This window comes from Octopus bimaculoides, chromosome 3 (genome assembly GCF_046866305.1).
Source record: "Octopus bimaculoides isolate indiv1 chromosome 3, ASM4686630v1, whole genome shotgun sequence".
Taxonomy (NCBI): domain Eukaryota; kingdom Metazoa; phylum Mollusca; class Cephalopoda; order Octopoda; family Octopodidae; genus Octopus; species Octopus bimaculoides.
The window spans coordinates 65,575,814-65,603,535 of NC_142930.1; the positions used below are offsets into that span (position 1 = coordinate 65,575,814).

The 27,722-nt window shown below is 38.4% G+C and overlaps 2 protein-coding genes across 7 annotated transcripts in view; one reads left to right on the top strand and one right to left on the bottom strand.

Moving 5' to 3' along the window:
• LOC106878241 (cAMP-dependent protein kinase regulatory subunit) overlaps positions 1–23,936 on the top strand; it is a 57,569-nt gene extending 33,633 nt beyond the window's left edge. Inside the window, exons 3-7 of one of the 2 annotated variants that reach the window (XM_014927410.3) lie at positions 3,602–3,741; positions 12,036–12,342; positions 14,871–14,969; positions 21,452–21,543; positions 22,966–23,936. In XM_014927410.3, the coding sequence (XP_014782896.2) occupies positions 3,602–3,741; positions 12,036–12,342; positions 14,871–14,969; positions 21,452–21,543; positions 22,966–23,444 (1,117 nt within the window). In that variant the 3' untranslated portion in view covers positions 23,445–23,936. The remainder of the gene's footprint in view (positions 1–3,601; positions 3,742–12,035; positions 12,343–14,870; positions 14,970–21,451; positions 21,544–22,965) is intronic. The other variant, XM_014927411.3, reaches the window with a different exon arrangement.
• LOC128247323 (uncharacterized) lies at positions 4,415–27,450 on the bottom strand. 5 transcript variants are annotated; one of them, XM_089349103.1, is made up of 2 exons: positions 25,648–27,450; positions 8,661–10,040 (listed from the first exon to the last, which is right to left on the bottom strand). In XM_089349103.1, exons 1-2 carry the CDS (start codon positions 25,870–25,872, stop codon positions 10,011–10,013), a joined length of 255 nt encoding a protein of 84 aa, XP_089205229.1. In that variant the 5' UTR covers positions 25,873–27,450; the 3' UTR covers positions 8,661–10,010. The 5 variants fall into 4 exon arrangements, 1 of the variants encoding a protein (XP_089205229.1); XR_016241064.1 differs by lacking the exon at positions 8,661–10,040 and adding an exon at positions 4,415–4,844; XR_016241065.1 differs by lacking the exon at positions 8,661–10,040 and adding an exon at positions 4,415–4,844 and having other exon boundaries at positions 25,643–27,450.
• Between the last annotated feature and the right edge of the window lie 272 nt (positions 27,451–27,722).

Below are 27,722 nucleotides of genomic sequence, written 5' to 3' on the forward strand. Positions count from 1 at the left end.
GAAAAGAATATTTCCTCTTAAAGAGGTGGTGAGCTGGCAGAAACGTTAGCAAGCTGGGCGAAATGCTTAGCGGTATTTCGTCTGCTTTTACGTTCGGAGTTCAATTCCGCTGAGTTCGATTTTACCTTTCATTCCTTTGGGGTCGATAAATTAAGCACCAGTTGCGTACTGGAGTCGATCTAATCGACTGGCCCCTTTAGTAAAAATTTCGGGCCTTGTGCCTAGAGTAGAAAAGAATATATACTTTTAAAAAGGCAGCGAGCTGGCAGAAACGTTAGCACGCCGGGCGAAATGCTTAGCGTTATTTCGTCTGCCGTGACATTCTGAGTTCAAATTCCACCGAGGTCGACTTTGCCTTTGATCTTTTCGGGGTCGATAAATTAAGTACCAGTTACGCACTTGGGTCGATGTAATCGAATTAATCCCTTTGTCTGTCCTTGTTTGTCCCCTCTATGTTTAGCCCCTTGTGGGCAGAAAAGAAATAAGAAACGTTAGCACGAGTTCGACTTTGCCTTTCACCCTTTCGGGGTCGATAAATTAAGTACCAGCTGCATACTGAGGTTGATCTAATCGACTGACCCACTCCCCCAAAATTTCAAGCCTTGTGCCTAGAGTAGAAAAGAACATTTTCTTTTAAATGAATTAAAAATTAAAAAAAATTTCTCGTTGGTTGTTCCAGAAATAGCCACCATGTCTGTCTCAAATTACACCGTTCAGGTGAGATGCAATCTTAGAGTTAAATGAAAGCATTATTCCAGCATAACTGCAAAGACTGAAACAAAAGAATAAAAGAATACTGTCTGGAAAAAGATAGGATCAATTATTGGAGGCTACTGAGGTGAGGTCCTGAATATGTAATACCTGAGGGAGCAGGGTGTCGGAATGGCCATGTCTTGAGCATTTTTGGTTATGTTTGTTCAATCGGCTCTGATCTGGGGCAAAACAGCAATAACTTCTGGTACTAGATCTGTTCCTTTCTCTAAGAAAGACCTTTCAATCGAGAAATTTTTTGCGCATAGCATTCAGTACAACACATCTCAATTGATCTTCCACATCATCAGTCATAAAGATTTACTTCCGGTCACAGAATTACTTTCTAGATAGGTGGATTCTTGAGTCTAAAATAACTCTTATTATCGTGGGTCTAAAATAAAAGCATTTGTTCTTTTTATTCGTATATGTGGAGTACACTGGACTTGTGTACAACCGAATGGATTATACAATGTCACAAAAGAACCATCAATATTGACAGACAATAGATAGTTGAATGGAGATGGCTTTAGTATCTAGTTCCAATGCCTCATAGTTCCTACTTCAAATCTATGTTGAAGTCGATTTTATTTTTCTTTACTTCGCGAAGTCGATAAAAGTCAGCAACCAGCAACAGACCGAGATCAAACTATCTTTTCATCATCTAAAACAGGGGTTTTCAAACTGTGGTCCGCAAGGACAAGACAGGGGGTCCGTAGACAGCAAATACTTTTTATGGGCAATTTGATTTTATATATGTTTTTTATCGAAATCTTTTAATTGACAATAAACCTATTTGTTAAATACTGTTAAATAAATAAATGCAAAAATATATGTTATTTTAAGCAAATATTTATGTATAAATTTCATAAGCGTTTATAAGGGGGTCCCTAAGGTAAAGCCTGAAATATAAAGGGATCCGCAAGTCAAAAAGTTTGAAAACCCCTGATCTAAAACACTGTTTATCAAAGAAAATATTTTACTTCAAAATCAACAAAAATAAAAGGGTAACTCAAATAGTTACATTTTATACATACATACATACATACATACATACTGCATACACACATATATTTGAGAAAAAAACTACAAAAAGGCACTCAACTTGACGCCAGGAAAAGACACTATACATCATTAATGTTTTCATTTGGAATTAATTACCAGGTTTCTCACCAGTAGTGCTGAAATCCTTGCTTTGATATCAAGCATCAAGGTTATAACACATTTAGTTTCTGGGTAACCCACCAAATTATATCAGCAATTTATCTCGATTTTCACGACATTGTCCTACTTGATGCTTATTTATTTTTTTCAAATTTCTCACTCATATGTGAAATCTCAGTAGTGAGTGGATAATCTGTTTAATATCTGTGTTGAAGTGTTCTGACTTTATATCTTGTTTCTAAGCATATATTTAAGTATTCCCTCGTCCCACAAACTCGGAGAATGAAGCAGGTGAGAATAAAAGAAGCTAATGGTTTGATGTAGAAAAATTGCTCCACAGTACCTGGATGACATATTAGACTACCACAGGTTAAGTTTCTTAAGAATTGGTTTCTATTTATTAGCTAAAGTAAACTGAAAACCAATTGAGTTTTAATTGCCCAGCTACGCAACATAAAATGATTGAAGGTACAATAGACTCTAGTAAACTGATATATATATAATTCGTGATACAGACACAACTTCTGGTATTTATTCTAGTTGTTTTTGCTCGATATTTCATTAATAAAAATCGTGACGAATACTGTAACCAACGAGTGGAAAATAATTGCATCACAGCACCTGAGTTAAGTCTGATCTCTACTGGAAGTTAGCACAGTGCAGTAAAATAGCTGCGGTTAACTTTGTTGTTCATTATTCTCGGTGTTAAAAATATACCAGTGAGGTAACTCGAAAATATCTCGTTTTAACAACAACAAAAAAAAAAACTTATCTTGCTTGTCTAAAGAATCAATATTAGTGTCGTAAAGCATGAGGTGTGATCTCGAGGTGGTTTTTAACAACGAGGTGGTTTTTTAACAATGCTTTAATCTCTGAAATGAGCCATTTCACATCACTTATCCCGTTGATGGATTTGGAAATTATATGAACGTTGCTAGTTCCCATCTCATTCTCCATCTTCTAAAACATACGGCCTTTATACTAAGTCAAAAATATAAAACTAGTTTTATACAGCAGTCAGTGAACGCTCTGTTCAAGCTATTTAATTTCAAATACTGAGAAAAGCATGAATATCATGGCCTCTTTCATCTAGCTAAGGGTTGCATTTGGTCAAAATACTCCAATAATGTTAGCATTTAAAAAAAAATCTATATATTTATTAACGATAATTGTTCCTTTGTTGTTCCTTTATCTTAGGAGGGTCATTGTGCCAATCCCAAAACGAAATTTCTCTATTTTGTTATTTTATATGGCACATATACAATAGAAACCCACATTAAAATACAAATCTAAAACCGAAGAAAACACAAACATGGGAGAGAAAAAGGAGAAATAAAGGAAAAAAAAGAAGAAAGAAAAAATAACATCAATTCAACACTAAGTGCCTCAATTGGTCGTACACCACAAGGTTCAACGGAACCTACCGAAACAAACCAACACACTTGCGACATAACTATGGGCGGTGGCGAGGTTAAGACGTTGAAACAGCCAAGAACCCTCGAGGGCATTACCTGACACGTCGGTATTTTATCACTTTTGAAAAAGTAGTTCTAAATGTTAATTAATTTGTCGTATACTTTCTATGTCTAAATATTCCGAGTTGATAAAGTTTCTCTATTTTTTGTATGATGGTAGACAATTATCAACAAATACATTTCTTTCACATTATATTCTTTTTTTATTCTAGAATGTATGCAACACTCAAAGGGTCAGTATCTATTTATATACTACCAGAAATGGAAGAAAACGTTTGCCAATATCTTGATCGAGTTTGTTCAAAACCCAAGCCAGAAAGAAATCTTTTCGGACAACATATTTTTTCCCAGCGTAAGTTTTATTATGCTCTTTATTTTTGGATATTTAAGGTTTTGAATCTGTGTTAATGTCTGTAACGCCGACAAAGAATTATAGATATCTATTTGCAGCATATTTTATCTGTTAGTCTGGAGTCCAACGGGGAATGCCAATAAACTTTTAAAGGCCTCATTGATGTGTGATAATGAGATTAATGTTTACTTTTACTCAAATGCAATAAATCATTGTAGACAAATAGACTGACGTTTTGAGTAATACTTTTCGGTGAATAGAGGATTTGTTTTAATGGCTGTAGTAGTACTGAGAGAGTAATTTTGAAGTTTATGTGGATGAGGAAATAGATTTGAGAGAAGAATTAGTAGAGAGGAAAATAATCAAGTGTAAATAGGGTTAATAGGAGGTCAGAGCACAGAGTAGTAAAACAAAATGTAGACGATGGATGAGTAATATCCTAAACACGGGGATGTGTATCAGTATGCGCATGTGCACATCAATATGAACGTTTGCGAATGTAAAAAAGTGGAAGAAAAGTGGGAAACATATTAGAAAAAAGAAACCGTTAAAGTTAGGGGTGTCAAACTCGTTTGGTTCTGGGGGCTGGATTGCACATAAACTAGATATCTCTGGACGGGCAAGGACAATTATTTCTAAAAACTCTAAGCCAAAGAAAATAAAGTGATTAAAATCCATTATAACAACTTTATTGACATTAAAGAACAGAAAGAATATGTAACGGGCGTATGTGGTTCTTACGTCGGATTTACTAATTGTAGCGTACAGATGAAAAGTTACTTGATGTAGAAATGGAAATTCTTGTTCTGCGTCGGGGTCACTATATGTAGATGGTCGAAAGTAGGATGAGACAGCGTAATAGCAACATCGAAGAGAAAAGAATAATATTCACAGATTTTATTTGCCTGTAGAAATAGTCAGTATAACAAACATAGCCGTAGTAGTTTTGGTGACAATCAATGTTGTTGCTCACGTGCTCTTAGTGGGTGTTGAAAGCTGTGTGTGGAAGCCAAGTTAACGGTCTGCTGACAGCGAGGAAAAATGGATAAGAATTGCGTTGTCCCTTTCCATTCGGCCGATGCTTTCGGTTAACCGGATGAAAACTGAAGATAAAGAGACACACATACAGACAGAGAAACAGAGTGAGAAAGAGAGAGAGAGAGAGACAGACAGACAGACAGACAGACAGACAGACAGACGGGCAAACAGACAGACAGACAGACAGAAATTCCATATTCTCAGTTAGTCGGTTGAAATCCAGAGAGAAGCAAATCCTTCAATCGGTTATATAAAGTTCGGCCAAGAAGTAGGCCAAACCTAAAACAATTGATTGACCTTTCCTCGACTACCGAACGTCTTCGGATGTCAGGTGTTTCTCATTAATCTCCTAGCATAGAGATAAAACACGAAGCATCAGACATTCTTCTGACAAGCAACAGGTGTGTAGATTCGTTTTCGAACCTTCAGCTGCACTACTTTACTCTCCGTAGAAAATTTCTAAGAAAAAAAAGAAAAGAAAAGAAAAGAAAACGGACGATCTAGGGAAAGAGAGTTAAAGGAAAATGCGTGTAGAAAAGGCCAAGAGAGTGCATGTTTAGAAATATACAGGACGTGTGCGAGACTGGAGTGCATGTGTAATGGTACAAAACATACAGTGTTTTCATTTTAGAACTGCCATAAATGAAAACAAGTGGAGGCGCAATGGCCCAGTGGTTAGGGCAGTGGACTCGCGGTCATGAGATCGCGGTTTCGATTCCCAGATCGGGCGTTGTGAGTGTTTATTGAGCGAAAACACCTAAAAGCTCCACGAGGCTCCGGCAGGGGATGGTGGCGAACCCTGCTGTACTCTTTCACCACAACTTTCTCTCACTCTTACTTCCTGTTTCTTTAGTGCCTGTAATTCAAAGGGTCAGCCTTGTCACACTGTGTCACGCTGAATATCTCCCGAGAACTACGTTAAGGGTACACGTGTCTGTGGAGTGCTCAGCCACTTGCACGTTAATTTCACGAGCAGGCTGTTCCGTTGATCGGATCAACTGGAACCCTCGACGTCGTAAGTGACGGAGTGCCAACAACAACAAATGAAAACAATTGTAGGACTGTACACTGTGCAAAAAATGCGAATACAACGTTAAAAATTGTGAAAAGTATGAAGCATTTTGTTGCAGATGAATGTGATGCAAAGCCGAGAAAAATCGTATATATCAGGAGAGAGAATCATGCGGTTTGTATTCAGGATAGGCGCCTATTCGAGTGAATCCGAATAGTTCAGTGTTGCTTTACATGCGAATAGTGGAGTCAGTACATCACTGGGGCAGCGTTGAGTGAGCGTGCGCATGAGTTGCATATACATGAGCAACAGAATTGTGCAGCTGCGAAAGGAGCTGAGGCGAGTGAATGAATGCATTCTCAATCCATGATATGAGGTGAAAGTTTTCAGGCAGGTGTGCATGCAGTGAGAAATGTCTTGAAAGAAGTGCGGGGGCGAAATGAGTCTGGGGCTGTGGTCGTGGGCATTTGCTGTGGTTAAGCAAGAACGATGAAGCATGGCATGGTGGCGCGTTGAGAGAGACAGGCAAACTTTCTCTTTGTATACCATGACCAACCTGTAGTCTTTACAGAGGCAAATTGTGTCTGAAAAAAAAAGGCGCAGAGAGCATGATGAGACATCCGGCATGTGAAGAGTCAGGTAAAGGTGCTGAGCAGGTACAGACATGATGAAACAAGGCATTTAAGGCACAATACTGAGGTACGTGTATGTAGCTGGGTGCAGGCACGCGAGCATGTGCCTATGAACGTTGAATAGTACAGTAAAGTTTAACGGATCTGCGAAACATTACAAATATTTACATGTAGCGAGAAAAGAAAAAAAACATGTAATCGAAAGGAGTGTACAACCCGTGTGCATGAAAAGTGAACAAGTGGCTAGAGAGAAATATACTAAAAAAAAAAAAATTTTTAAATATAGAACATTATAAAAATATTTGCACATGGATTAGTTGTCTTCGCGGAATGAGTCGGCGCGGAAATGAACTGTCGCAGAAGTGAGTCGTCGCGGAATTGAGTTGTTGCAGAAATGAGTCGTTGCGGAAATGAGTCGTTGCGGAAGCGAGTCTTCGCGGATTTGAGCTGTCGTTTAATTGAGTCGTCGCGGAATTGAGTTATCGTGGAAATGAGTGTATTACGTGGAAACAAAAAAAAAGTTTACAGAGCAGAAAACACAACTGAAAGCAAGTCCTTTAGTCGCTATTCGCGACCGTCTCAGTGACTTGCTCTTTTGCTCCAAGGCTTTCTCTAATACTCAGAGAAGTCGCGAATAGCGACGGAAGAGCATTTGACTAACAAACAACTGATTGATAGTTTAGCCAGCACATTAATCACACGATCGATTAGTTAGTTGGTTAGATAATTAACTAATTGACTAACAGTAAAGAAGTACTATTAAATCAGTGCGTGTGTTATTGTTATTGGCGTAATGACCCTCCTAAGACACGACAAGATAATTATGAGAGTCTGCCATAAACTTTAGCTAAGACAAGTGATTCAGCTTATATCGTCTACCTGCATTTTTTTCATCTGACAAAAAAAAAGAAATGCATTTTTGTCGTAGGTCATTAATTTAGGGTCAATTAAAGCAGGGGTTTTCAAACTGTGGTCCCCGGACCACAGGGGGTCCGCAAGGACAAGACAGGGGGGACCGTGGACAGCAAATACTTTTTATGGGCAATTTGATTTTATATATGTTTTTTAATCGAAATCCTTTAATTGACAATAAACCTATTTGTTAAATACTGTTAAATAAATAAATGTAAAAATATATGATATTTTAAGGAAATATTTATGTATAAATTTCATAAGCGTTTATAAGGGGGTCCCTAAGGTAAAGCCTGAAATATAAAGGGGTCCGCAAGTCAAAAAGTTTGAAAATCGCTGAATTAAAGCATCCAGTCTTTGTCAATTAAACAATTGCCCCTTTGTCGTTTTTCTATTTAGCTCTTCTCTTTATTTCTGTTTTCATTTATTTCATTTTCTACCTTTGTTTACTTTCTCCCTCTTTCTACTTTCCTTTGTGCATTGCCTTCATTCTACCCCTCAATCTAGTTTACTTCCAAGTCGTGTGTCACTTTCTCCTTTTACTTTCTCATAAGTGTCGAAGGAAGGATAAACTATCACTTCCACATGAACTCAACTCAAACTGCAGGTTACAACTTTATGCTTGTATTGCCATGTTCATCATGTTTTATATTCGTAAAACGACAGGATCAAATATGTATTCGTTATGATATAATGCAATAAATAATTTAAATGAGAAGTGCGTAGAGTAATAAATAACAAAACAGGAGTGGGAAGTATGTGAGGTTGGATTTTAACACGATAACTTTCTTATAACTGAAGTGATCATATGACGGCAGTTCCCAAACTTCTTTTTTTTTTTCCACTGACAGATTTCATGTAAAACAATTTTTCCACCGACTGGTGTGTGTGTGTGGATAGCGGCTAGTGACTTTGACGTGTGTGGATGTGTGTGTGTGTGTGTGGATGTGTGTGTGTGTGTGTGTGTGGATGATGGTGCATGAGTGTGCGGATGATGGTGTGTGGGTGTGCGGATGATGGTATGTAGTGTGGGTGCTGGGAAGTGTTCATTACTAGTGGGAGTGGAGTGGTGTGGTGCGGTGTGGTGGTGTGGGGTATGGTAGGGTGTGAGGTATGGTGAGGTGTGGGATGTGCAACGTGGGGGTAGGGTTGTGGGTGGGGATGTGGATATGGGATGGAAAATGTGGGGTAGGGGTGGAGTGTGTGGAGGTGGAAGTGTGGGGATAGGGGTGGGGCGTGTGGAGGTGGAAGTGTGGGGTAGGGGTTGGAGGCGTGTGGAGGTGGAAGTGTGGGGTAGGGGTTGGAGGTGTGTGGAGGTGGGGAATGGTTGGAGGGGTATCAATGAAGAGAGAAAGTGGGTAGGAGTGAAGAGAAGAAGTAGGTATCACATGAAGCGAGGAGAGGAGGGGAGTCAGATGAAGAGAGGACGGAAGTTGAGCCCATGTGGCGCAAAGGAGCGAAGAGAGAAGATTAATTCTTGTTCACGGCGAAAGCGGGAGTCCGGAAGGCCCCAGTGCAAAGACAATTCGAACACAGACAAGTGTTATAGTGAATGACCTGTAGAGCATAAATGGCGTGAGACCGGGGTGTCAGGCTGAGTTTGATGTCTCGGAGGCGCTCCGCGAACCGGTTAGCCAAACGGTGTCCTGTTTGACTGATGTACAGAGAAGAGCAGAAAGAGCAGGAGATGCAGTAAATGACGTTGCTAGAAGTGCAGATGAAAGAGTCGGTGATATGATAGGGACAGTGATGGGTGCCTGTGAGGATGGTGGAGTTGGAGAGGTAGGGGCAAGTGCGTCAGCGTGAGCGGGAGCAGGGGAACGAGCCAGGTTTGGAGGTGGGGTTAGGGAAGAAACTGTGGACCAGGAGGTCACGCAGGTTGTGGGCTTGTTTGAAGGTGGGAAGGGGTAGGTTGGGGAAGATGTGCGAGGTGGGGGGCGGACTGGAGTCACCGGAAGGCTCGGAGAATGGTGCGTTGGAGGGGCAGGGTAGAGGGGTGATAGTGTTCGATGGGTAGATTGTCGCCATTTATAATTTTAATTTTGCGTCTGCGCATTGTTTGGTTTGGATTTTGTTGACTACATCAATAAATTAACATTAACATTTTTTTCACCGTTGTTACAATCATCTGAAACGGAACTGTCATGACTCCTCTACCCTGTTGTTGACGTCGTAAACGTTGGTGACGCTCATCTCCAAAATAGACCCAACCATTTGCCTAGCCGTCAGGTTCGTCAAGGGTGGCCCTGGTTTCATTAGTGAACAGAACACAACTCATGTCTAACGTCATGTACTTTTGGGCCCATTGAAACCTTAAACTCATGTGAGGAGGCAGTTTCAAGGGTTCTCACACGGAAGCCATGGTCCCGAGGATGCGATTTCTAGTGGTTTTCGTTATATGAGGAAGTCCGGAGGCGGTGAAAATGGCTTTGCTTGTTCGTCTAGGTTTCCCACGTAACTTGCGGTCAATATTCCTTAAATCCTTAGCTGTCACAGTCTTGGATCGTTTCTTTCTTTGCGCTCATGTGGCTAAATAATTCATTATGTCGATAAATGTTATAACATTATTCTGGTTTTCTGTTAAATATATACTCAACGTATGCTTAACATGTATCGTTACCCTTCATTTTCTGGGAAAAAAATTGTCTAGATGGGTTATTTTCATTTAAAAGCTATTAGCGTGGTTCACCCCAAAACGGAAGAATCTGAAATAAAAAAGAAAGAATGTTACACGGAATAATGAAAACATAACAATGGTGTTGCCATAGTGTGCAAACCAGCTGGGAAAAAGTTTTATCAAAATCGATTCACAGAAAACCGAGAACTCCTAAATTTCACTCCTAAGCTATTATTGTGGTTGTGTGCGTGCATGTGTGTGTGTGTGTGTGTGTGTGTGTGTGTGTGTGTGTGTGTGTGTGTGTGTGTGTGTGTGTGTGTGTGTATTAATAGATAAATCATATATTATCCATTGTTTAACCAGAGAATGGAAGAATTGATTAAATAATGATCTTTCTTTCGCAAGACACGAGACTTATTTTGTAGAGGACGAGTTAGATAAGTTGTACTGCTGATACTTATTTTATAAACTTCAGAGGGGTGGGAAGCGAAGTCAATCTGCCAACAGGATTTAAATCTAATACTGTGGTGTAATTGCCTTTGACGATAAATCTATCAACTGTTTTTTTTTTTTAAATAACTTGCCAGTGTTCCTCTTCATCATATACGCGGTAATCACATTCGGTTAAAATGGTTTATTGATGTGTTTTGTTTCTCTTTTTTTTTCCCTGACGAAATGTTTGCATTGTTTTACATCATTTTATTCCCTCCGGAATAATATCAATGTTTTCTTCGAGACATATGTCGGAAGTATAAAGATTTGAATAACACCTGCGTTTAACTCCATTTCTTAATTTGTCTATGTATACATAATTTATCTATGTATACAGTAGATAACAAAAGTCATCTGATTTGATATGTTTGCTAGAATGGCTTACTTATCTTTATTCTTCTTTCTTCAATGGGCGACGACGACAATGATTCTGCTGCCGCTGACGACAACGAAAGCCACGACAAGGATGATTGATGATGATGATGATGATGATGATGATGACGATGAGGCGGAGGAGGAGGAGGAGGACGACGACGAAGACTTCGAGAGTTTCTGTTGAAAGAAATAGTGTGCTGGTTACTAATTTATGTCTTAAAGATTTTTGTTGTCGTTTCTTTTATATTGTATACGAGGTTTGATCAATAAGTATCCGGATTGTTGCCATAGTAACGAAGCTAAAGCGCGCAGAGTGAAGCTGCCTGGCACAGATTGACCGTGAACTCTGCTGTGCATGCGCACTAAGTTTCGACGTTCTAACTCACTTCCGATGTTTACAGCAATGCTTGGAAGGAAGGTGTGTAGCGTGTGATCGTCGCGTTGACCATGACAGAGAAAGTTGTCATGGCGATACCTGCTCAGAGGCCTTCGCAAAGTTGCAGAAAGTGTATGGGGAGGAGTGCCTGAGCCGCATACAAGTGTAAGAGTGGTTCAGACGTTTCCACGATTGCCAAAAAAATCGATATTGACGAACGTTCTGGGAGATCCGCAACCAACAGAACTAAGAAAAACATTGCAGATGTGCGTGCAGCTATGAGGGAAAATCGTCGAATCATCAGCTGTGAGTTATCAGAGAATGTGCAAATTAGATACGGTTCAGTTCAGTTCATTATCACTGAAGATTTAAGTATGAGACGCGTGTCTGCCAAGTTTGTGTCAAAACTGCTTTCAGCTGACCAAAAAGACACTCGGGTTTCAGTTGTTCAACATCTCTTTGATTGTGTCGAGAACGATGAAAACTTTTTGAAAACTTTGCGTAGGCTTCTGATCAGGTATTGCCAAGCTTTTGGCAAAACTTTATGTAGATTCTCTGCTCAACTTTCTCTGTTATGGTCAATGTGACGATCACATACTACACACCTTCCTTCCAAGTACTGCTGTAAACATCAGAAGTGAGCTAGAACGCTAAAACGTAGTGCGCATGCACAGCAGAATTCAAGGTCAATCTGTTCCAGGTGGCTTCAATCTGCATGTTTTAGCTTCGTTACAATGGCTACTGTCTATATACTTATTGGTCAGACCACTTATAACAGTTAGCTGAAGTACACTGATATCTAATTGGATAAACATCGGTCTTTGTTTTTCTGATTCACAGAAGAAGGATTTGTGTTTGGTGATGTGGCATTGATACGTGACTGTACACGAACGGCGTCAGTATTGGCAGATGAAGAATGCGATCTACTTGTTCTGAATCGACTCCTTTATAACCGTACTGTCCGAGAAGTACTCAATTTAGAATGGCAAGAAAAAACACAATTTGTCTTAAGAAATCCTATTTTCAAAGAATGGTCACCCAAACATCGTAAACAACTGGTTATCTCTCTACGAAAGGAGTCGTATCAGTTCGGGGCGGTTATTGCCCGACAGGGGCAACCCGTTCAAAACATATATTTCATATTAAAGTAAGTACTTTATAGCTTATGTTTATAGCAATTATTTTTCTGTAGTTTAATAGACACACAATGGCCGACTGGATTAATCACTGGGTCTCGACTTCGTATCAGGAATGCTAGGAATACTTTATATTTAACTGACTTATTCTCAAGTCACTGCGACTGGTTGAGTTGTTCTTCTGACAAGGCAATTAACGAGGATGCGTCAACTGACCCGGTAAACAATCCATAAAGAGAGGATAGCATTATTTCCACTACGAGTGTGTTTCTTCCCCTTTTGAATCACTGTAGATACAGGACGTGAAAGTGCGTGTCTTAGTGGTTAAGGTGTTGCACTCACGACCGCGAGATCGTATATTCGAACCCCGGACTGGGAGGTACGTTGTGTGTGGTCTTGCGCAAAGCATTTCATTTCACGTTGCTCTGCGATCACTGATAGATTTGACGTGCCACACGGTGTATCTGTACAAGCAATGTCGATTTGATGGGAGGGGGTTGAGCTAGTGTACAGCACAAACATTTGGTCACTATAAATTAGTCATCTGTGCTGGTCTTTCAGCAAAGAAATTACGTAATCGTCTTTCTCAGACTCAACAGACTACCTACTAACCAGATACATGATATGATTTCAGCAGCAGAAGTAGTAGCAGCACTAGTAGTAGTTATTGTTGAGGATTTTTGTGAAGATGAAAAGGAGCGTCCATGACACTTCTTCAGAGCCTCCGAGAAATGTGGAAAGAAAAGGAAGGGAATATCATCAAGACAGGAGACCTAACTTTAATGCTTGCAGCCGAGTAGACTCCGCTAAAGACATCTAAACACGGATCAGGAAGTAGTGTTAAAGCAAGCGATAGATTAGCACCACTGATCGAGCAAATCCATAATGGAAGGTGTTCGAGATGTGACCCTCCAGTTCTTTTTACAGACATGGTATATCTAGCACAGAAGCCCCAACCACCGGCCCACACCGAAAGAATACTTTCTAAAGTTTTATTTCTATTTTATTGATTATTGCAGTCTGCTGGGTGTTTATGCATTATATATGTATTATACTGTATATGTAATAATTATCATATATAATAATGTATTATATATGTAATGTATTATATATGTAATGTATTATATATGTAATGTATTATATATGTAATAATTAAATCATATGATGGAATCTTCTGTCGAAGACAATGTATCAGTGTTCAGTTTTTGCTGGACAACCTGCACAAATGATTTGTTTTAGTGATCAAAAGCATACGCTCACTCCATATATTATGCACTTTATTGAGTTTTGTCATGCGTATGATCCCCTGGTCCGCGAAAAAGAAAAACTGTATCGCATGAAACCTGTCCGTGATGCAGAAAAAAGTTGAGAACCGCTGATCTAAAACACGATAATGTGATGTACCACTTTGATGACGGTATATGATTTGAGATTGATTTGGCTTCTATTCTTAGCAGGTCGATGTTGGCGAGTCTACTTTGTTTATCTCTGTAGAGAAAGACTATATATACAGACTATATAGACTCGTTACATATACCTAACATGTAGACGTATCTCTAACTTTCGGCCTCTCTGAAATTTCAATTTTGAGACTTTTCCTTGGCTAAGATTCTAAGATTTGCACCAAACAATGCCATTAACCTTAGGGCTCAAACAGTAACTTAATATAAGTGGAACTAGGTGCACGCAATTGAACAGCATTAAATTAAAATAGTCATTTATATATCATACTTAATGTATATACATCATTGACAGGTATGATGCTGTGGGGTTTATATGAAAGAACATCTCTTTATAAATAGGGTGTGTTAAAAATATAATATATATCGGATCGAGACAAACATCATCCCAGCAGTGACTCACAGGAATGCCAGATGTGTCTCGTCCTTCTTGAGGCTTATCAATGACGTATCCTGCTATTACATGCCTAGACGAAACCTGTCATCTCTGATACATAGCGAACAGTGAGTAATGCATTAACTGACGCATTTTGCTCTTTCTTAATTTAGGGATCGATAAATAAAATACCAATCTTGAATGGGATTGATTCTTCTCTTTCTCTAATTCTTTCTTTCGGAGAGTCTGTCCCTTTCTCTTCTTCTGGAAGAATTCGATTGTGATTAGATCATGAGGGGGACGAACTCCACTAATTCTAAAATACCTAAGGCATGCCGTACGTTTCGACGACGCCCCTACGACTTCAAGGAACTAAATGCCGGTGACATAGCATAGCATAGTAGAAAATGCATTTATCTCAAATACCGTGCAGTGAGAGCAAATCCGACGGCTGGAAACAGCAGCCAAATATCTTTCAAATCGCAAACTATCATCTTTAAAAAAGGGAAAGAATGAATGACACGTTAAATAATGTAATCCTAGATATATTTAACACGAGGAAAATAAAATGTAAAGGCGAGATGGTTACGATTAGGATTCTGTTGATTGATTTTATCAATAATAAAGGCTGACTTCAGGCTTAAACTAAGACGCAAGCAAACAAACAGAAAATATCAATTTATTTATCTAACTTTATTTTCAGAGGCGAAGTGGAAGTTTCAATGGATTTATCGCTTCATAAATCTCAACAACCGGAGTTATGGACAGAAATAGAATCGAATTTTGCCGAACTAATATCAACGTAAGATATAAGTGAAGAAATAATTGCGGGATAAATTGACAATCTGATAAGGAGTGACTTAAATCTGTTTACTTGTCTGCAACTTGTTCTTATCTCGCTGCTTCGGTCTCGTTATCTATCGCCTACTTTAAAGCAAGTCTACACAGGCATCCCTTAAGTCTGCTTTCAAAGTCAATGATAAATGAATGGTCAGGCATACACAATTCCCCACACGCTCAACACAAGCAGATATACACACATACGTACGTGCGTACGTACGTACATACATACATGCATGCATACATACATACATATGTTTCATATAGTTACATACATATATATATATACGCACATATCTAGTTAACTATATGTATACCTGATATTCATACAGATCATACAGATACCTACGCCCACACATTCTCCCTCATAGCGCACACGCACGCACACACAACTATACAAATCCACACATCTACACACCACATTCATGTATATATGAGTGTGTATGCATGTCAATAGGTATGCACATAATACATGCACATATATTTATTCATATAAACATGTGTACACACACACACACACACATATATATATATATATATATATATATATATATATATATATATATATATATATATATATATATATATATATATATATATATATACACGTTGCTTAATGTCTATCGAGTGAGAAAGGAGTGCTCAATACTTGTTTTAGAGTATAATGTTTCGCCTGAAGATCGCAGTGCGTGAAACTCAGATCACGAGTCAAACACTCAACTTCGGTTTCAATAAAAGTCGAGGCTGTGTAGTAAGAAGCTTGCTTCTTACATGGTTCCGGGTTCAGTCCCACTGCGCGGCACCTTGTGCAAGTGTCTTATACTATAGCCTCGGGCCGACCAAACCCTTGTGAGTGGATTTGGTAGACGGAAATTGAAAGAAAACTCCACAAACAGTTAGTCAGAGTTTCATGTGGTCGCTCATCAGACAACTGTGATAAGCTGTCTGATTAACGATCGCGTAAAACTCTGTGTATCAGTTTGGGAAGTATTTTTCTGCTTTAATAAAATCGTGCGTGCGCGTGTACGTACGCACGTGTGTGTGTGTGTGTGTGTGTGTGTGTGTGTGTGTGTGTGTGTGTGTGTGTGTGTGTGTGTGTGTGTGTGCGCGCGCAGCGGTAGCGCAAAATGGAAACACCTTACTATATAGAAGATTTATTTACTATGGGGTTGGGCCACCTTTAGCATCGACCACAGCTTTTGATATGTCGAGGGATTGACTCGAAGAGCTTCTGAAGTGTTGTTGGGTGAATATTGAGTCTTTCTTTAACTAATACCTGTTTTAGAACTTTCTGCGACGATAGTGGGAGAGAGCGTCTCCTCACTTGCTGCTCCAAAATGCACCATAAATGTTTGATTATATTGAGATCCAGTGATTGTGAAGACCAACCCAAGTGGTCTACTTCACTTTTTATGTTTTTCATACCAGTTTTAAATCACATTAGTCATGCGAATTGGAGCAGTAATGTTCTGGAATATTGCGCTATAATCAGGGAACAGTGTTTGTACTATAGGGTGGACATAAACATCCAAAATATTTAGATAATACTTGGCGTTAACTGTGCCATGTAGAACAAATAAAGAAGCAAGAGAATTCTCTGATATAGCTGGTCAAATCATCACAGAGCCACCACCATGCTTCACGGTAAGAGCCAAATAGTCAGGATAGAGGGCTTCTTTGAGCTGTCTCCAGACATAAAGTTGCTCTAAAATGAGAAAAAAAGGTGAATGACATTAATCAGTGATGATATTGTTGCATAGAGTCACTGATTACTTGTGATAGTCTAGACACTATTTTTTTCCACTTCACGATGTCGATGGGGGACAGCAGCGATTTAACAGTTCCAACCGTTCGTGGTATCCAGTTTCAAGGACTCACAATGACCGGTAGTAGTTTCATTCGAGGTGGAAAATATCAGAGCGTTGTCTGTCTGTGTCTGTGTGTGTGCGAGTGTATGTGCGTGCGTGCGTGTGCACGCGCGTGTAGTAGTGGATGGATTTTGGGTAACTGTAGTTAATATATAGGCAGTAGTAGAGGCACGTAGCTTAATAATTAGGGTGTTGCACTCATGTTCGTAAGATTGTGGTTTCGATTCCTGGACCGGGCAATGTGCTATGTTTTTGATCAAAACACTTCATTTCACATTGATCCAGTCCACTCTGCCGACAAAAGGGAATGATCCTGCGACGGACTGGTGTCCCGTCCAGGTGGGGAAGATATACACCTCAGTATCTGGGAAACTGGCCTTATGAGCTTATGGTTCGGGAAGAACCTCTGATTCTTTCTATTTTTCCTTGAGCTTTGATGCAGGTAGTGTTTTATATTAGCTTGTATGGGTGTATGTAGGAGTGCGGTGGCGGATTGGAGATATATGAAGTTGTTTAAACAAAAGTCAGTCAAATAAAAGCCGAGTGTTAGTCTTTCAAGTGATTCCTAGTCCGGTCGGTTTGCGTGATGATTAAAATTGTGAGTTTAACTGAATTAATGAAAGGGAGTGAAATATATTGTTATGAGTTGGTAGAGTGTACTATTAATAGATTTCTAAACTATTTTTATTTGCTACTTATATTTTTCCTCTTCAATATTTATAAACTCAGTGTGACGTCATTTCAACATATGGCGTTCTTTTTATAAAATAGTGTTCAAGGTTGCTTTACCATAAGGTTTCGCTACCACCGTGCACACACACACAGACACATACACGCAATCACATGCTCACATGTTTGTATGAATGTATGTGATTGTGTATGTGTGTGTGTGCGTGTGCACGTTTCCTGGTTTTATTTTTTAATTTCTTAGCAATGGAGAAAAATTGTTTCTAACCTAGAAACAGAACTTTTTCATTGAATTTAGATATCAACTGATTCGTCACATATGCTGCGTGAATATAAGTATGTAAGTACATATATATATAAAGGGCCGGTTCAAGGTACCGGCAATCGAGCAGTCGCCTGGGGCACCATGTGCTAGGGGGCGCCAAGGAGGGCGTGACAAAGACAAGGAAATTTCCACGACCGTCAGCCTGTACACGCCGAAGTTCAGCTTGCCCGGAGCGCCAGCAACCCTAGGGCCGGCTCTGCATATATACATACACAGATACACATATCTGTATGCACGTATGTATGTATGTATGTATGTATGTATGTTCTCTTTGTCTTATTAATTTAGAGTAAATTTTGACCGGTCACCTACTTGGTAGTAAAGTTGTGAAGGAAAGTATCTTATTTTAACCATCATCCTTTAAATCTTAAGAAGATCTTTGCAGATTTTTATAGTGCCAGATATCGTGATCATTTGCAGTATATGAATTAAGGAACTGATTTGCTAACCAAGATTCTGAGTCGTCATACTTTGCTCTAGATAGGATTATATGTATCCCGTTGCCCCAATAATAAAAGGTATAAAGATGAAAATGCATCTTGGGTATTGGATTTGCAAACTCCTTATCAATGGTCCATAGATATCCTCTTTCTCGTGTATTTTTCTAACCACATTCGCGTCCAAACATGTATGTATGTATGTATTTATGTATGGAAGTATGTATGCATGTATGTATGTGAGCGTATTTTAAATGTATACATGAGTACATCAATTTATGTACTTACGCATATATGTAAGTGGTTGTATGTATGACTAGATTTATGGATTTAAGTATGAATATATAAATGGATATTATTGTAGCAGAAGAAACAGAGAGGAGAGATAGTATGTTCATGAGCAAGAAGAATTATGCATTACTGTTGGATATTTTGCCTATCAGTATTCTTGCTTTCTTTTGGATATCATCTGATTTGTTTGCATATGTAGCTGTAGTATCACCCCAGATAAGTAGGCAATTCTCCAATAAAGATCATTGACATAGATGCAGTGGAGGTCACAGACATACGAGCAGTATTCCAATGGGGCCACAGTATTCCAATGAGAGGAGTACCGCAGTGGAAGTCATAGATATGAAAGTGGGACTCCTATAGTGAAGGCGCGTTGTCTAGTTATTAGGGTGTTGCATTCACGATTGTGAGATAGTGGGTTCGATTCCTGGACCGCACGGTGCATTGTGCTCTTGAGCAAAGCACCTCATTTCACGTTACTCTACGATCACTTCGACATCTGACGTATGGCACAACCTGCACCTTCACAGGTAATGTTGATTTGATACGAGGCACTGAATTAATGTACAGCACAAACAATTTATCACTGTAACTTTATCTGTGCAGGTTGTTCAGCAAGAAATTACAAAACCCACATCTGTGTCTACGACAGTCATCACAAATATCTAGAAGTGAATATTGTTTGAAATGACACTGAGTAGATCGTTAATGTACAGAAAAATGTGTGTGGGCAACATAATCGATCCTTCGAGAACACCAAAATGGAAAAAGAGCACGTGATCAGCGCACACTCCAATGGTTCAGTTTAATAGTAAACTTCTGGACCTTCGACTGCAATTTAACAAAGATATTCTTGTAACAGATGCATTCAAATGCATTGCTGTTATCAAGAACAATGGCATTTGTTTTCGCCGAAATTTCCAAAGCAGACGGTTCCCTCATGAGCTGCATATGAGAGAACGTTCTAGTATTTATGGTTCTTCAAAAGTCTATAAAGTATGACACAATAAATTTATCGTAGATAATCTACGTTATATAAGAACCGATTTCAATTTTATCTTCTTTCAGATCAACTGTATAGTTGTTTATATTTTCATCAGGAGTGTTGTAAAAGTTGTATTTTTGGTGATGATGTTTAGTGTTTCTGCGATTGGCCACCAGGGTAGTGCACAACCGCTATGGTTTTGTCGTCGTCCATTCATTACAAATAGCTGGTAGACGGATAAAAGTTTAACATTCCTTTAGATAATATTTCTTAAATGTAACATGGTCATTGAATAATGTAAGACCAGGGCCGGCCCTAGGGTTGCTAGCGCCCCGGACAAGCTGAACTACCCGAATTGCCGATACCATGAGCCGGCCTTGTGTATGACATATATCAGGTGTAGGTAATGGAAGAAAAGGAGGTTAAATGAGATGATGCGACATCTCCGCATAACTGTCGGCGTACCGTATGTAATTTTTCGTAAGTTTGCGCTAACACACTGATAATCTGACTTGTTTTCAATATTCTGTTATTAATAATAATTATTGTACCTAGCGGACTTAAGCTTATCCTGCACCTTAGCATACAGCATTCGGTAGGCCCGGGTTTCTCGCATGTCTAACGACCCAATTCTCATCTATGCTGTGATTTGATACTATAGGGCCTAGTCAGTGGCGGATCGTGTATAAGCACTGAGGAACTTCAGCACCCCCTATCGATAACATTCAATATAATGAGTCCTTTTATCTTTAATTCTTTCTTTATACTTGTACATTATATAATCCTTAAGCTTAATGTCAGTAGCCGTCCCATAGTTTATGAAAAAAATACAAAAATCCTTGTATAGAACAGTGCACCTCACAGTTCTAGCGACGCGGTGTTTGGCTGTTGTGCGCATGCTCACATGTCCGAGATAGGAAGCTTCACGCTAGGGAGAGAGAGCACTGTGTGTGTGTGTGTGGGGGGGAGTATTTAGATAGGTAGATAGATAGATAAAGAAAATTGGTAGGATCAGATCTTTTTATATGTTTGTTTCCTTTTACACAATATTAAAATAACGGCTAAAATTTTCTGAAGCAGCACCCCAATTAATTTTATCTACTAACCGCCACTGGGACCAGTGCATGTATTTGTAACTATAATGCTGCTAAGGCGGCTGTGATGCTCGGTCTCCCAGTTGTAATGCAACCGTATTAGAAGTAGGGCATTAAAAAATAGTTGTATACTGCCAACTTAACGTGACAGTCCCAATAAGGGAATATACTACTGCTATTTAGCCCTAGGAAGCTGAACCGCTTCCTATTAGGCCTTGACACATTTCCTGTGTCCTTATCCTTGCGAGGGGGAGACAAACTCCTCCACCCAACTTAGCCTGCATTCAGGGACATGTTTCCGAGTCTTTGTTCGTCATCAGCCTGAAGTAGCACGACTAGCTGTTTAAAAAAGTTTGTTTACCTCTCGCAAGGATATACTATTTAAAAATGTTTTTAATAAAATATAAAAATAAAAACGTGTGTCTTATACGCTGGCAAGTTATGGTTGAGTCATGTCCAGAATTTTTTCCCGTACTTACTTGAATGTTTAAAATAACATTAGTTATTTTCTGGTATTGTCTTTTCTTTACCATATAATTATTTCTCTTTAGCATTTTACTGCTTACTTCATTCACCAGGTTAATATAATTCATAAAACATGTTAACACTAGTTTAATTACAGTTCGTGAAACTTATTATTCAGTTGATTACGATGCTTTCTTTTCATTACCATCAGTTTTGGTACTCTAGTAAATCGGGGGGAGGGGGCTGCTTGAGTGCGTGCGCTTGCCTAATTATATCTACATTATATCTTCAGAAACAGATCAAATGGTAAGACAGCCCACCACAACAGACAGCGACGTTCCAGAGTGCAGAAAATATCACTTCTTAGTTCCAACGAACACATTGGTGAGATCTTAGAAATTATTGTGTCTATAATTATGCATGAAAAACGTAATGGTTCCCCAGCAGGGCTGCAGTCCAGCGACTGAAATAAGTAAAAGAAAAAAAAATAATTAAAATTAATTTATATTTATTTGCTTGTTCCAGATTCTGAAGTTTGGTCATGTTGGGGCACAACTATTTATGTTGTTGCAGCCTTTCCACTGCCCTTGGTATTTAGTGAATAAAAGAATTTCATACCACTAACCTCATCTGACAGTAACCTCATTTGTGTTATGTAAATCTTACATTTTAGCTTGCCAAAGACTAGTTTGAATTTGTTGATAGCTGCTCAATACAAATGCTTTTCCTTTTTTTTTTTTTTTTTCTGAGAGCTGATATTGAAGAGTTGTGCTCCTTCTAACCCAAGACCATTTTGTTTCAATCCGAAGAGGAGAGTGTGGGTAAAATAATTATGACATGACTGAGTGAACAAGGAGATTAAATGTATCTGTTTCTATAGCGATGTCATCAGAATCTTTGATATACACAAGCTGCTTTAGTTTTCTTACTATCTTCACCCGAAAACAAGCATCGTTAAGTTTAAGGTTGACAAATTTAGCTTATATTATTTCTTTATTCTCTGAGGCTAACATTTAAAAAATACTTGTATAGGATAATTAAAACAAGTGTAGGGGATATTTTATGGATCAAACTGTTTTAGTCTCCAGCTTGAGCCTGATTTTATATACCAGTTGTTTGTAGTGTATATCTAGTTCGGAAAGGAAATACTCTGAATTCATGCTAACACTTGAATCAGTTTGTATTTCATTCTCTAGAACTTATAAAATAAATATTTGAAGGGTAATTTCCTATTTGACGTTCGTAAAATCATAGTGATCCATAAAGTTTATTTCAATAAAACATTTCATAAATATCAGTTGTATACTCTGCGAACAGTGAATAAAAAGGGAGGAAAATTGTTTGACTTATTTTAAATAAAGTTTCGCCTTGGGCACAGGTGAAAATTCTTCAACAATCTACGGTGGGCAAACCAAGCAATACAACTTGCTGAATCTGACAAAGACTGAGCCAGTATCATAACCGTATGCCTTCCGTTAATCATCGGCTGATCTGTAAGTATTTCGTTGGGATTTACAATGAAACGAGGAGCGGCAGGGCGTCCACAAGATATGCTAATCGAGCTGAAGTGAAATTGGAACGAAAACAAAATCGATTTTACGAACGTCAAATAAGCAATTACGAAGTTCAAGATATCAAAATCAGTTTAATCACCCATAAATCTCTTTACACACGCACACACACATACAAATGGATTTTCTTGTACGTTTTAAATAATTTCTAAAGGTTAACTAGTTTCTTTACACTAGTGTGTAATGTATCATTATATTTTATTTTACACTCTTTTTATCTCTCCCACTTACATAGGTTCCCTGGAAATAGTACTGGACACCAGTAAACATCTGGACACAACAACAGTAGCTGGCGAAGTAGAATTACTCGTTCTAGACCGCAAACATTATGAACGACTTCTGGTAAAGAAACATCCCCAGTCAGTTGAAAGTCTAAAAAAAGAACTGACTATACGCCAGCTTCTCGTATTAAGCCGCTTATATCATCCAACAGAAACAACTGTGATGAAATATGTTACCATGAAGTTGTTAAATGGAGATATGTCGTCCAAACTTACACATCAATACCACCGCCAACGCCGCAGACATCCCGTGAGCAACAGATACAACGAAAGTGAGATTTCTCGAAAAGTTAGGACACGACTGCATATGAATTCGAAAAACACCGCGGCAATTATTCCAGGGGAAAATTCAAAGAAAATGTTTCTAAACCAATTAGAATATGAACTGCAACTACTGATGATTCATTTGAGAAAAAATGGAAACATCCATTAATTTCATTTGTTTTGAAGAGGAAGAAAATCGAGAGTTAATAAATAAAACTTCTCTGCATTCATAAGAACATGACATCATTGCATACAGAGAGAAGAGCAAACTTAATTAATTCTTTATAGTTTAATATTTCGAAAAGAATTAGTTTAATTTGCTCTTCTCTGTGTATGCAATGACATCATGTTCTTATGAATGCAGCGAAGTTTTATATATTAATTCTCGATCTTACTGTTCTTGAAAGTTCGTTCGGAAGTCCCATGAAGAACGAATAACTACAGAAAGATTTATGACTCTTTCCCAAAGTATTGTTGCAAATGTCCTGTTGAATAACATTATTCTAATGTAGTTTAAATGACAGAGGGTATGTTGAGATGTTGAGACTTTCAACCTTTGGCAATAATTTAAATTAGTAGTGTCACCTTCAGATAGATTGTACACCTGGGTGTTAAGTATTCTAAAATCTTTTGTTAATAAAAATGAACAAAAACACAAAAATATCTTTTTTATTAAGTAATCCCGGGAGAAAATTTATTCTGGGTGAGTAATATTTACTTTGAGAAAATAAAAAATCTTTACAGAAACTCTATCCGCTAAACAAATTACCTTCTCTAAATGCCCTAAATACACTATAACATATTCAGGAAATTATCTCCGTTCTTTTTGAGCAAGTAAAAATTAAAAAAAAAAATTTAGATGGGGCAAAATAAGTAAGACAAAGTAAGGTAAATTTGCTTCTTCAATACTCCTGGATTACATTTGAAAAAAGATTCATACACATCAATATCCATCCTCAGATATCAGAAAGATCAGAGATGCAAAAAATATATACTCAATAGCTTCTTCATGATCTGATTGAATGGTTCTTATTCTGCTATATTTATGCACCATGCAGTTAAAATAAGGAATTATTGAAACTGAATATTACTCATTATGCCCCACTTAAGACTTCCTCTCTTTTTTTTTTTTTTTTTTGAATTGAAATTATAAAATTAGATAATAGCGTGGGAAAAAATTGATTTGGAATCCAACAGAGAAAAGAATTTTCATTGTTAAACACCAAAACTTACCCAGATATTTTATTAGCAACCTCAATTACAATAGAGTCGAATTTTGGGGGAAATTTTCTTGAAAAATAAAAAGTACCTGTTTCAAGCTCAGCTTTAGTAACATCTATGCTGACTAATTTTTACTTCCAAAGATGATGCAACAATACAAAATAATGACTGCAATATTTACAATATAAACGGTTTCAAACACGTAGGGAGAAAATAAATCAGAAATTATTCAATTTGCCCCACTTAGCCATTTGCCCACTATCCACCCATCCACCTACTTAATAAAGCGTATCTCTTCAAAGCAAACTACGACAATCCTTTCTAATATAGACACAAGGCCTAGAGATAGGGGTAGTCGATTATATTAAACCCAGCACTCAACTGGTATTTGTTTCATTGACCCCGAAAGGATGAAACCGACCTCGGTGGTATTTGAAGTCAAAACAAAGTATTTTTGTCACTGTGCTAACAATTCTGCCAGCTCGCCGTCTCAATAGCATTAATAATCTATTTATTCTTTTCTATTCTAGGCACAAGGCCCGAAATTTTTAGGGAGGGGGCTAGTCGATTAGATCGACTCAGTACGCAACTGGTACTTAGTTTATCGATCCCCAAAGGATGAAAGGCAAAGTCGACCTCGACGGAATTTGAACGCAGAACGTAAAGACAGACGAAATACAACTAAGCATATCGCCCGGCGTGCTAACGTTTCTTATTTCTTTATTGCCCACAATGGGCTAAACATAGAGGGGACAAACAACGACAGACAAAGGGATTAAGTCGATTACATCGATCCCAGTGCATAACTGGTACTTAATTTATCGACCTCGAAAGGCAAAGTCGACCTCGGCGGAATTTGAACTCAGAACGTAACGGCAGACGAAATACCGATTTCTTTATTACCCATAAAGGGCTACACAAAGAATTTTTAAGACACCACAAAACATAAAGACAGTTATAAAACGCAAACATAAAATCGGGGTAATTAAAATAAAATGATAATATGCAAGAATGAACAAAAATGAGGCGCAATGTCCACTCGATCCCCGAAGTCGGGTGGTTACATTTATCCAGTTTTTCACTTTTACGTTCAACGTCATGTAAACATTTTAACGGTTTTGTAACTCAAAAAATTCAAACACTCACGTTACCTTTCTTCCATTAATCATTGTTACGTCTGTCCTTAACAACTGCAAATAATCAGTTCTAGGGGGTGGTGTCTCCACCAACCATATCCGTTTCGTTATTAAATTTTCATCAAGTTCTTTTATGCACTCGAAGCATCTTTCCTCACGTGTCAAAATGCATTTTTCAGCACATTTCTCTGGCGTTTTCACTCTTATTATTTCTTCTAACCTCTCGACTTTTCTCTCCATCTGCTCGCAATTCTCGTACTTTATCAAAAGCCCCTTGTATTTCACATCTTTATCCGTTCTCTCTTCCTCTTCTTGTACATTATTAGTTTCTGGCTTTTTTATCTCTTTTTTGTTTTCTGTTGACCGTTCCTTTGACTTATTTTTCTTCGCTTTTTAGGGTTAGTAGCTCCATTTTCGTTCTTCTCCTTTGTTTTCTCTGTTTCACACTTCTGTCTCTCTTTTATTTCCTCAGTGTGGTCTACAATTATTTCCTCCTCTGTTTGTGCTTTCTCTTGCTGTGGCTGTGTGAACTCATATAGGGGGCATTTGGCCTTCATATGACCTCTCTCCCCGCATATATAACAATTTGGTTTCCTTCCCTCGACTACAACATTTAACATTTTCTCGTCCTCCACTTCTATCTGGTAGGGAATTCTTTCTATGTCCTTGAATGTGGCAAAAAGCCACATTTCGAGTCCAAATCCCCACCATTTGCGCACTTTTGTTTTCGCCACTGGTCCTAATTCCGGCTCCTCCCTAGTTGCAACCAACCACTCTGGTTTGATATCTGGTGTAACTCTGGGAATTCGTATTTTTACACTTCTTCTTCCTCTATTACTTGGTAGCAATGCTATTTTCTCACTTCTTAATATGTTGGTTGCATGCTTGGTTGCCTCTTCTATAGTGGCGAACCTCACCTCAACCGTACCGAACTTTCTTCCTCTGTTGATGTACGTGGCTTCATTGACAATTTCACCCAGGCACTCCTCGATTTCCGTCACCATTTCAATTTTACCGGTTTCGACAGCCTGTGTACGATACACTACTGTCCTCAGAATCTTATTTTCTTTAGTCTCTTTTGGGGGACACAATTTGTACGAGTTTCCCTCAACTTCTATCAAATTCCTGCTTCTGGTCACCTCCTCCATATCCAACTTCATTAACTTGGTTTCCAGCTGCACTGGCTTCCTCACCGCAGTGGCCTTGGCGTAGCTCTCCATACTGGAGACACTACCACTTGCCATAGCTGGGAAAAATGCAGCAGCTCACGTGAAATACGACCGTAATAATTCCACAAAAATCACAATTATTCACCGAGACAGTTTTCACAAAGTAACACAACAGTATTCACAATAATTCACAGAGCCGTTATACCACGATGCATTTCGCCCGGCGTGTTAACGTTTCTACAAGCTCGCCGCCTTGACTTTTCTTTTCTTTTTAAAGCAATACTACTAAGCATTTCGCCCGGCCTGCTAAGGATTCTGCCAGCTCGGCGCCTTTAACATTAATAATTTATTTATTATTAACTTCAAAGACTCGTGCTTGCATGCAATAAACGTTAAAGAACGGGTGTTATAGCATATAGTAGGAGAAAATAGATAAGTATGTCATACAATGAAACGTATAAATTTGATAAAAATTAAAATTAAATATAAAACTACATTCAACAATAATTAAAATAATATATGACCTAACTTCAAAAGAACATGAAAACTATTAACCCTCATAACAATAACCTCCTATAACTCGTCAAAATTACTATACCCGAGGTCCCTAAAAACATCTCTGCTGTCGGACTTGGCACGAAATCACCATCTTATACAAATTTGCACATTTGTAGTTTATAGATTTGTAGTTATTGCTAGCTGTCTGTCACCTGGAAACTCCACAAAATCGGAGCCCATTGCGATATTCCTTCCTTTTTCTCCAGTTCATTTAGTAGTTCTATTAGATTTTTTCTTTTCCGAAGAACTGAGAACTGCAATTCATCGGAGGGGAGGGGGAGAATCGGGCTTCTCTTATGCATTTTTGTCAGTTCTTTTTAGCTCTTCCCACTGTCTCCAGCTTCCAAACTCTTCCTCCTTATC

Coding starts and splice junctions, on each gene's coding strand:
- LOC128247323 (XM_089349103.1), bottom strand. CDS start 25,872: ATGGAGAGAAAAGTCGAGAGGTTAGAAGAAATAATAAGAGTGAAAACG. Junction 10,041..25,647: donor CAATGATTAATGGAAGAAAG/GTAACGTGAGTG, acceptor TTTTTATTTCAG/ATTCTTCCGTTTTGGGGTGA.